This window comes from Lutra lutra, chromosome 7 (genome assembly GCF_902655055.1).
Source record: "Lutra lutra chromosome 7, mLutLut1.2, whole genome shotgun sequence".
NCBI lineage: Eukaryota > Metazoa > Chordata > Mammalia > Carnivora > Mustelidae > Lutra > Lutra lutra.
In genome coordinates this window covers 111020122-111031047 of record NC_062284.1, presented here as the reverse complement: position 1 = coordinate 111031047, position 10926 = coordinate 111020122, and the positions used below count along the sequence as shown (strand labels likewise).

The 10926-nt window shown below is 50.2% G+C and overlaps 1 protein-coding gene across 13 annotated transcripts in view; it reads right to left on the bottom strand.

Annotated features, from left to right (window-relative positions):
* Positions 1–2177: 2177 nt before the first annotated feature.
* SYNE2 (spectrin repeat containing nuclear envelope protein 2) overlaps positions 2178–10926 on the bottom strand; it is a 338449-nt gene continuing 329700 nt past the window's right edge. For 11 of the 13 annotated variants that reach the window (XM_047738768.1, XM_047738776.1, XM_047738778.1 and 8 more), the window contains 8 exons: positions 9611–9725; positions 8221–8423; positions 7059–7259; positions 6018–6146; positions 4948–5139; positions 4096–4179; positions 3557–3606; positions 2178–3278 (listed from right to left, as the gene is read on the bottom strand). In XM_047738768.1, coding sequence (XP_047594724.1) covers positions 3056–3278; positions 3557–3606; positions 4096–4179; positions 4948–5139; positions 6018–6146; positions 7059–7259; positions 8221–8423; positions 9611–9725 — 1197 coding nt within the window. In that variant the 3' untranslated portion in view covers positions 2178–3055. The remainder of the gene's footprint in view (positions 3279–3556; positions 3607–4095; positions 4180–4947; positions 5140–6017; positions 6147–7058; positions 7260–8220; positions 8424–9610; positions 9726–10926) is intronic. The other 2 variants (XM_047738772.1, XM_047738777.1) reach the window with 1 other exon arrangement.

Below are 10926 nucleotides of genomic sequence, written 5' to 3'. Positions count from 1 at the left end.
TGCCAAAGCCTTTTTTTTTAAAGATTTTATTTATGTGAGAATGTGTGTGCAAGCAGAGGGAGGGGCAGAGGGAGAGAGAACATAGACTCGGCACTCAGTGCAGAGCCTGATGTGGGGCTTGAACCTGTGACCCTGAGATCATGACCTGTATCAAAATCAAGAGACGGACACTTAACCAACTGAGCCACCCAGAAGCCCCACAGACTTTTTTAAAAAGTAGCAATTTAATCTTTGATCAGCTAATCTCACCCTTGTAATTAATGACCACAGGCACTGTGTGTTCAAGTAAAAGCCAGACCACACACATCTAAGTCCTGGTATGCAGTACGTCAATTACTTGGGCGGATTTTCTGTAATTACCCCATTGCAGTCAGTCAGTATGACACCCGATTAGGGATGGGGAGAAAAGTCATTCATTCATACTGAAGCGATCTAAATGCCAAGTGTCGTTTAAAAATTTCCCTCGTGTGTGGGATATGGAAGATGGAAAGCCTCCTGAAAGTGTAAAACATAATCTCATAACAAGTGTCTGGGAATGCACTGAGCTTTGAGTGAAAAATAGACCTGCTGGGGTAAGGGTAGGGTCTCTAGAAGCCTAAAGACTCAAAGACCTTTATCCTGAGAATGCATGTGCACAATCAGGCTTTAAAATACAGACCACCAGAGGGGCGCCTGGGTGGCTCAGTGGGTTAAGCCACTGCCTTCGGCTTAGGTCATGATCTCAGGGTCCTGGGATCGAGTCCCGCGTCGGGCTCTCTGCTCCGCAGGGAGCCTGCTTCTTCCTCTCTCTCTGCCTGCCTCTCTGCCTACTTGTGATCTCTGTCAGATAAATAAATAAAATCTTAAAAAAAAAAAAAAATACAGACCACCAGAGTCAAAGGTTTCCAGAACCATCACCTCCTTTGGACTGGAAGAAGAGAAGGAGGTAGAGATTCTGCCTTTTGCCTCTGGCAGAACTGGAGCAAGGACCCTTTAACCAACTTGGTGGCTCAGAGAAACAGCTGGGTTACATTGTTAATCCATGAAAAGAAATGAGCATCAAAAGACTTTTTTTAAACTGCAAAATACCCTTTTCTCCCTATCATTTTCATCAAATGGTAAAGTTGAAGACGGATTCCCTTCCTCTGGTACCATTACATCAAGCCGCTGGGGAACTGCACACATCCTGGGGGTGTCTAACCCACAGAAGGGGCCGCCAGTGCTGGGAGTCTGGTCTTCATCTACAGCCAAGCCTCCCTGGCTTCCCCTGAGTTTTGTGCTTGGCTGAGAAAGAGGGGGGCACTGACTGAGGTGACAGGACAGTGGTATCTCCCAAGTGTCAAGAGATGCAGGTTAGGGGCGCCTGGGTGGCTCAGTGGGTTAAGCATCTGCCTTCAGCTCAGGTCCTGATCCCAGGGTCCTGGGATGGAATCCTGCATTGGGCTCCCTGCTCAGCAGGGAGCCTGCTTCTATCTGCCCCTCTGCCTACTTGTGCGCTCTCCGTCAAATACGTCAAATACGTCAAATCTTTAAAAAAAAAAAAAGATGCAGGTTAGGAGTAGTTAACCCAGGAACCTGTTCAGTGACTTCTTATCACTTTGTTTTGGTGAGAAATAGATAATGGTACTGGAATCCTCTGGAAGGCAGGTGGTTCTGCCTGTAACATTTGTTAAAATCTGTTTGCTTTGGAGAGAACTGGGAATAGAACAATCTGGGTGAACTCTTTCCTTTGTACCCACCCTCCCTGCCATGCTGCCCTCGTCACTCCCTCCAGCACGGGAGGGTCACACACTGTAAAATTGCCATATCTACAAGTTGTGGGAATTTAGATCTCCTAAGTTATCTTGTAACAAGTTAAATAAGTAGAATATAAAGCCTAGCTTAGAACCCATAAATCCTCCTAAATATATATATATATTTTTTAAAGATTTTATTTATTCATTTGACAGAGATCACAAGTAGGCAGAGAAGCAGGCAGAGATGGGGCGGGCGGGGGGGGGAGCAGGCTCCCCGCCGAGCAGAGAGCCCGATGCGGGGCTCGATCCCAGGACCCTGGGATCATGACCTGAGCCGAAGGCAGCGGCCTTAACCCACTGAGCCACCCAGGCGCCCCCTCCTAAATATTTTTAAAGTAACTTTTGTTCTGGGGTAGATTGCGTAGAACATCTAATTTGTAATAGGATCCAATACAACGAAAGTATGGGTATTTTTTTCTGTTTTAATGAGAAACATTTGAGTTGTACATACCACAAATAGCTTCAAGTTTCTGTAACAACCCCCCCATGGCCAAACAGCTACACAACACCTGAAGCATCACTTTAAAGGTGAAAAGTCTTATAAAATTAACTTAGAAAAACATCCCTATCAAGTAGTTTGGCATTTACTGTACATTAGTCAAAAGCTCAAGCTAAAATCTGATTTCTTAAAAATCGAAGTTTACATTATTCATACAGATTGGGCATCATTAAAAAATATGCACAAATAACCACATCCATGCAATATAATTTCTTTAAAAATTTAAAGCAATAGAAAAGAGCAGACCCAAGTACAGAACAGAACATTTTGGTTTATAACCTGCAGCTCCGGATTCTTAGCTGATTGCAGTGAAATTAATTCTAAACATTTCAGATGTGATTGTTTCAATCAGCTGAGCGTGCACAGGATTTCCGAACCGTTTCTAAGATGGAAGCGGCTTGTTTCTGTAATAGGTGATGAACGCTGCTGTTCACTGAGCGTATTAGCTACATTTGAATAGTGTTTCACAAATAAATCAGAAGTCACAAAGTGCTTGGCTCTTCAGGAAGCTGAAGACCCCGAGACCAATCAACTAGCTTTGCCAAACCGTATGGAGCAACTGTTGCCCGGGCTCCCTGCCCACCAGGGACCAACATCCTTGGAAAGCCGCCCTGGGTCCTGAGAGCGCATGATGCGCTCTCTGGCTGAGCCTGACATCTGCAGCAGGTCCCTGGGTCAGGCCAACGGGGAGGGTCACTCACTGGCTGGCCTGGGGCCACGAGTCAGGCACCCGCAGGAACGGGTGGGGTGGTGGAGAGGTGCTGCGGGCCAGGCGGGGCCTCTAGGTCGGGGGGGGCCCGTTGGTGTACCTCAGCATGGGGTAGAAGGACCTGGCAAAGTTGTTGGCCTGAGTGCAGCTGTAGTCCTCTTCGGAGGAGGGCAGCAGGCAGGCCAGGAGCAGCAGCAGGAGCAGCAGCAGCTGTAGGGGCAGCGCGGCCCTGATCACCCGAGACACGAAGGAGCGTTGCGGCCGGGAGCTGCCGGGGCCAGCGGGACCGGGCACCCTGCCAACAGACGGCATAGAAAGCTGAGCGCACACTGCTGGGGGCAACCCCTCCGCCTGTTACCTGACCCCCTTGCATCAAGACAGACTGCCAGGACCCGAAATTAAAGTGGGGCCCAGGATGGCGGTTTGGTCCCGGAGAGGCAGCCCAGCCCTTTCCAGACCAAAGAAAACAAAGTGGGTTTTGTCCAAAGACCTGGAACACGGGACAGGCAAGACTGGTGAGGGATGTGTGTGCGCGACAAGGGCCTTGCTGCGGTGACTACAGGGCCCCCTTACCTGCTGTCCGTCTTGCTCTTGTCTGTTGTCATCCTTTCTGCTCCAAACTGCTGGATAAAAAAGAATCCGGTTAGTAACGGAAGACCTCGAGTCCCGGCCAGGATAAAACCTCTTCCTTCTTAAATTATACCCCTTCCTTAGGTCCTCTCCCTGCCGAGCTTTTGAGACCAGAGTGATCTCACGCGTGTGAGATTATACTCCACGAGGTAAGAAACGCTGGGAGTTTCACGTTCCCGTCTGTGGGTGGGTTGTTAATGGGGAAATCGGGGAGCACGTTCAACGACAGTCAGGGCTCCCCTCTTTCACAACCTGCTCCCGTTCCAGTGAAGAGCAGCAGATAAGCCAGCCTTCCTGTTGGGGCAATGTTTTTCCTCTGTAGAGTCAGCCTCTCCGCTGCCCAGCAGGTTGAGGCAATCTGTGCTGTTGTGAAATGGGGGTTGGGGCGTTGTGGGGGGGGGTGCTCCTGTTCCTGTCACCGAACAATCACCAGTTACCGAGAAATCGCCAGCACTGTGCTCAGGGCCGAGAGGGGCTCTTACCTTGGCTGGAGGAGCTGGCGTGGAGGCTGCTGGCGGCTGGTCTCCGTCTACCTCGTCCAAACTGGGCAGGGATGGGTCTGGGTTCTGAAATGCACACCCCGAGGGCTCAGTTCAGGGAAACAGGAGGTTCTGAAGAGTCTCAAGAGCACAAAAACGTGCTTCGTGCAGACTCGACACTGCTCCACTCACCCCTCCCCCCAGCTCACATCCTTCTGGAAGAGGCAGCTCCTCTATCCCTCACCCCCCACTTTAACAGAGACTTTTGCAGACAAAAAGGAGGCAGTAGGCATGGCAAGGCCAACCACTGGCACTCAACCCCCACAGCACACACTGGGGGACACGGAGTTTAGCTGCAGCAGGACGGACAGGAGCAGCGGACCGTGAGCTTTAGCCGTGCGGATGTAGTCACGTGGCCCTCAACACGCCAGAGCCAGAAGGGAACTCCAGCACGGAGGGGGCGGGCCTGCCCTCAGTCGGCCGGGGGGGAAGGTTTGGGTTGGAGTCCGATCATGTTTTAAAGGAAGAACGCAGAAAAATGAGTGGTCAGAAGACAGGGAGCAGGACAGCGAAGAGGACTCCCACAACTGTTCGGCATGAAGGCAAGTCAGAAAGGACAGAGGGATTAGGCGGCTTTTTCCTTCATATGCCAGCCACATGGACATGTAGGCACTAAGGTGTCGTCCTCCCCTTGCAAATGCCAGAACAGCACCAGAGAGCCCGTGTAACTTTTTAGGGCCGCACAGCTAGGAAAGGGCAGGACTGAGACTCGGCTCCATGACGTGCTCACACCCCAACCCCCAGCAAGATCTCATCAAAGACATCTTTCCATTTAGAAGCCACGAGCGGACTCACCTGGCGTCCCTGCAGGGACATCAAGTCTTGGGACACTTGCTCAAGTAACTGTTTGAGCTTCTTCTCGATAACATGTACTTTCTCCTCAGCCTCGATATAGTCCTCTCCATGCCCCTTAACAAGAAGGCTGTCTGAAATCTCCCGTAAAGTATTTACTTGAGGTTGCCGTTCCCTGAGCTCCTTGTCCAGTCGCTAAAAACACAAAAAGGGTGTGAAATGGCTGCTTCGCGGGGCCAGAGAAGGCTATCTTAGTGCCAGGAAAGCTCGGGGATGAATGACGGGTGAGGGCTGACTCCGGAACCTTCTACAGCTTCTGCATGTGCCTGTTCAAGCCCAGCAGCCTCGAGGCAGCAGGTGGGTTACACCCTGCCTGTTTTCCATTCCTTCTCAGTCTGTAGACAACCGGATGGAGGAGTCAGAGGAAAGAAGTAAGAGTCACAACCGCTCAAGTCACCTGGGGGCCGCAGCTGCTGTCCTGGGCAGCAGAGACGGACACTTCCTTCACTGCACCTTGTCTGTTGGGGGGCGCTGCTCTGGAGAGCGGGGCTTTGCCAAGATTTTAGTAGGAGAATGTTTTTAAAATAAGGACCAGTACTTTACATTTATTTATAATTGAACCACGTACCAATTTATGAGTAAGAATGTCACCCGGTTAGTAAATAAAATAAATATCAGAAAACACTACTACCCTCCAAGAAATAAGACTTTTCTATAGTGGATTTAGGAAACCCCTACAGCTCATTGTGTCTGTGGAGTCACTGAGCATAGTCTCCCCCCACGAGTCCTATTCCCAAGGGAGAAAATAAAGCGGCTTTAAGTATCTCAGGATATTGCTAAACACCTAGACCCCCAATTCCCAAGATCTCGAAGACTTCCTGCTTTTGGCCATGGCTCTCCCTCCCTGCAAGTCATCCTGCTTCCTCACTATAAGGGGGTGCTCAGTAGATAGAACCTGAACGTGAGAATGCAACACCACACTGGCATCGTTCCCAGGAACACTAGGTGAGGCTCCCTGAGTATGTACCTGACAGAGGCCAGGGCAGTGCAGAACCCCTTAGGAAGAAACTCACCATCAGCTCTTCCTGACATTCCAGGAGAACCTGGGGGTCTGCCTCTGGGTCTGTGACCTGAGCCTTCTGCCTCCGGCTCTCAGCACTCGCCAACCACAGTAACAGATCTTGACTCAACTGGTGGAAGTCCTTAAAAACACACACACACACACACATCATAGTGTTGCCTTTTCTGTAAAGGAAGGGGTACGGAGAAGCAGCTTGCTAGCTTGGGCCTTCATAATATTTGCTCTTCTTGTCACTGTCCAGTGAATAAAAGGGCCAGATTTAAATGAAATGCCAGGGCCCCAAAACCAGGAAAAGGGAAAGCAGGAAAGAGGATACAGGTGGGACAGTCTTGGGAGGCACGATGAATTCTGTCAAGTAGAAAAGTGCTAGCAGAAAGACAGGGCTCCAGCAGTGTCGCCCCCTGACCCCAACTGCCGCCATCACACAGAAAAGACCACAAATTACTCAACAAATGTGCTGGATTCAGTGGCAGAGGGAGACACCCCTAGAGGCAGGCTGGGACCCAGGGACAGGGCCGCATGGGGGCTCGCTGGTGGGCTCAGAGCTAACACATTAACCATGTGTCAAGTGCCAGGATATGATTATATGAATTTAGTCCTAAAAAGCAGCTCACAAAGTAAAGACTAGAATTATTCCCATTTTTCAGATGAGGACACAGAAGTCTACCAGGCACAGTGATTTGCCCAAAGTCACACAGCTACGGGAAGTCTGGAGTTGTGTTAAACCACTCCTTACTCTGGGCCAGGTCTCTTAATCACTCTGCTGTAAGGTCCTCTTGGCGAGAGGACAGAGATGGGGCAATGCAGGGTGGCATTCCCGACCTACTGGAATGCTCGCTGGAACCCTTATGCTAGGAGTGCGCCAGGGCGACAGGAGACCTAGGGCAAGCAGCAGGTCTCTGGACAGCAGCTGAGCCTCTTGGAAGCAAATGGTAAAGCCCATTTCCCTCATACAAGCCATATCTGTGCCAAAGCAGCCCGCGCATAAAAATACCAGCTTCTCCCACACACGTAGGCCCCTGGGCCCACATACCTGGCACTGTAGGAGGGACCGCCGTAAGCCTGCTCTCCAGCTCTCCACCGCGCCCCGGACCATGTCCCAGCGCCGCCCCAACTGCCCGACTCTAGCCTGGAGCTCGCCGGACTCTGCGCTCTCCATCTGCAGAAATTCCTTGCTGCTCATGTTGACAGAGACCACTAAAGCCTTGTAGGTGTCAAAGGCTTTCAAGATCTCCTACCGCAGAGGAAAAAGACTGGGTTAGGCATTCTGAAAATAGGGATGCGGGGTTCATCCGAACCTCAGTGGGGAACATGTCTGCCAAGCACGTCTCTGAGCTGTGGCCACAGACACAAGTGCGACCTTGCTTGTAACTGGCTGGGCAGCATCAGGTGAGGAGCTGTCTTATGAGGTCGGTGACCTTGGCTGGCCAAGCTGGGAGCAGAGGCCTGGCTCCTGGCTGGCTGACTCAACCACAGCCAGGAATAGACCACCCTGAGCCCTAGTTGGCTTACTTCTGGACCAGACTGAAAGTCTTCCAGATGAAGTATGCAGAGTTATCCCGCACGGGCCTCTAGACATCACAGAAGTGGTATTCCTTGGGATGAACAGTAATCCCAGATATAGTGATGCACAAAGCAAAATAAGAGTACCACTGTGAAGTTGCCTCGATACTGCCTTGGGGCATCTTAGGAGCTCAGACCCAGGCTCAGGGCACCCCCAGGTACAGGACTCCACCAGCCCCTCTCCCTGCTCGCTGGCTAGTTCTGGTGGGGTGACGCTTGACCAGGTGGGTGACAAGTTCCGTGTAACAGAATAACCACATTAGGCCACAGAATTCATCAGCAGGTGAGCTGGTCCTCCTCCCCATCCTCGACGCTCTATCCCCGCCTGGACAGCCCAGCACGGAAGGGTGTTTTTAAGCTGCCCGGCAGTGGCCGCTAATGTCTCCCTAAGAGTCTAGCGGTGTCTCTGCAGTCAGATCTGAGCTTTGGGATCATGTGCAGATGCTCTTCCAGAAACAGAAATCTACCTTGGTGTCCTTACCAGTGACAGAAGTGGAATGGGACAGACTGAACTCTACCATAGTTGTCTGTAGCTCGCCACCCATGCCACTGCCAGACGGGACCTGCCGGTGCTGCGGGGCACGAGTCCGCACACACATTCTAATCCCTCTTCCCTCCGCACGCCCCCTCACCTTAAGCCGCTTCACTCGGAGCTCCATTTCCCGGATATCCGAGGGCGGCTCCGCCCTCTTTAAAGTTTCTAGCTCTGCCTCAGTTTCTTTCAGCCAAGTGGTGACGTCTCGGATCTCAGAGTTCACCTGTTGCAAGTTTTGTTTTATTCTGAGTTGATTGCGAAGTTCTTGGGCTTGAATCAGCTCCCACCTGTCAAAGGTACCTGGAATAGAAAGTCACCCCTGAAAAGAAGCAGTAGCACCTACAGATTTCTCTGCCCCCAACGAGTCCAGCGTCAAGAGTGAGAAAACCTGTAGGGAATTCAATTCACCTTGCTGGAGGCTCGGGTTCATGAGTACAAAGAACCCACTTCCCTCACTCTGGTTCAAGGCCTGTGGCACGACCCACCCACAAAGGCCGGAATGGGGTGGAAAGTAGGGTAGGGGACCCAAAAGTGTTGCCAACGTGCACTGCAGGCCCAAGTCCAGCATTTTAGTTTATGCTGTTTTTAGGGCACTTTCTTCTTTGGTCTATGAATGATCAAGTCAATGCTACTGGTCTGATTTTTGGTTTAGTTGAGTAGTTACTTTTCTAATCACCAAGCCTGTCTCACAAGGAGATACCTGACAACTCTCTGGTTGTCATCTTCATGTCTGATCTTTACATACGAGTGATGTCATTAAAACCCGTATTTCATCCTACCAGGCTCCTTCTGTCAATATTAAAGAATACTTTTGCAAGTAAACAGCTTAGGAATTTGTTCATAAATACAAGTCAGCTGATTCTGTTCTTGCTTTAAAAAAATTTAAAAAAAAATTTTTTTAAAGATTTTATTTATTTATTTGACAGAGATCACAGTAGGCAGAGAGGCAGGTTCCCTCAGGATCAGAGCTCGATCCCAGGGCCCCGGGGCCATGACCTGAGCCGAAGGCAGAGGCTTTAACCCACTGAGCCACCCAGGCGCTCCCCCAAATTCTTTTTTTTGTTGTTTTGAAGTAATCTCTACACCAAACAAAGGGGCTCAAACTTACAATCCCAAGATCTTAAGAAGTTGCATGCTTTACCAACTGAACCAGCCAGATGCCCCACAAGTCAGCTAGTTCTCAGATAACACTGGCTGGTATAGGCTAAGTTCAGCTGTTTTGGGCAGATTATGGGGGGGAGGGGCAGAGGGAGAGAGAGACTCTGAATCAGGTTCCACACTCAATGCAGAGCCCACCCAGGGCTCCATTTCACGACCCTGAGCTCAATGAAACCAAGAGTCTGACGCTTACCTGACTGAGCCACCCAGGTGCCCCTAACTGTTCAATTCCTAATTAACGTTCTGTTGAGCAGTGACTTAAAGTAAATGCTCAGATAACCCAAAATACAGACTTCACCTGTCCTGACAACTGTCTAACTTAAGTGTACCTGACTGCTGTACGCCAAGAGTGGCCAGGCCTTCGTCTTCCTGCCGTGAGCTGCCATTAAAGACTCTGGAGCCTTCTTTGCCACCATCAGTGCCTGGGGATAACAGCAGCTTTACCTGGAATGAGGCAATTTCCACGTTACCATCTGTAACATTTCAGAGGCTGGGTGAAGATTATCTCAGTTCATAGCAACAGGAAGGAAATGAAGATACGGGACCTCTTTCCTTCGAAGGGTAATTTGCTTCAAATATTTGCTCCAAATCAAATAGGGGCTTCTGTAGCATATTGAGGGCATTTGTAAACAAGCAGGACTAATGACAGAAATAAAGGCCTGGTAAAGGCTGAGATGGTGGGGAAGCAGATGAGAGATGTCAGGGATGGAAAATAAAATGGCCTAATTTGTGGTTTCCTAGCACTCCTCAAATGAATCGTGCAAAAAAGAAGTTAGAAACCACTGTTGATCTGCTGGGCTGTTACTGTGTGCTTCCTTGCACATCTGCACAGTGTTTTGCAAAATTCGGTCCTCCCTCCCAGTCACTCTGTAGAGACGGCTGGCAGGTTATCACGTGGAATTGTAGACACACAGAGGACAGATCTGCCTCTGGGGGCCATTCATTACCAAGCATTTATCTTTCACTGAACATACTGACTCTTCTGTTAGTGCAGTGTTCACTGGGCTATTTTTATCACGGGCCTTTCCAAAAATAAACGTATCCTTTTTGGAAAAGCCACGCTTTCTTTGGTTTGTGTCCATTCAGCCTACTTGTGTGGAATGCGGGTGGGGGGGAACCCCTGCAGATTACTGGTGACATGCCTGGTTCCAGACACAAAGGAAAGGGTGGAACTTTTGCAACTGGCAGGCGAGGAACACAAGCTTAATCACTGGGAGAGGCCCAACCTGGTGGCCCTACATACAAAGCCAAGGTGAGGTGCTAGGGTCCCTCTGCCCCAGGCTGTCTGGTCTTATTCCGCACCCCAAAGAGACAGACTAGAACTGACAACTGCTTGCTAAGCATGAGGAGGAGTGGCTGAACTGGGCATGAAAGCCCGCTATCCAGTGACTTGAGTCTGACTGTACACAGGCAGAATCTTTTCCAATATTCACTCTTAGACTCAGAGGGTACTTTAAGGACCAACCCAGAGATGCTCACACGGCTTTGGTTTGTCTACGAGGTGATTATTAAAAGCGCACACAGGCACTTTAATTTCAACTCGCCTGTCACTAATTCTCGGTAATGGGGATGATCTGGAGCCAACACTAAATCCCAGGCTGGCTGCCCCCGACAGCTGCGTCGCCAGAGCACGCCAAGGACTCAT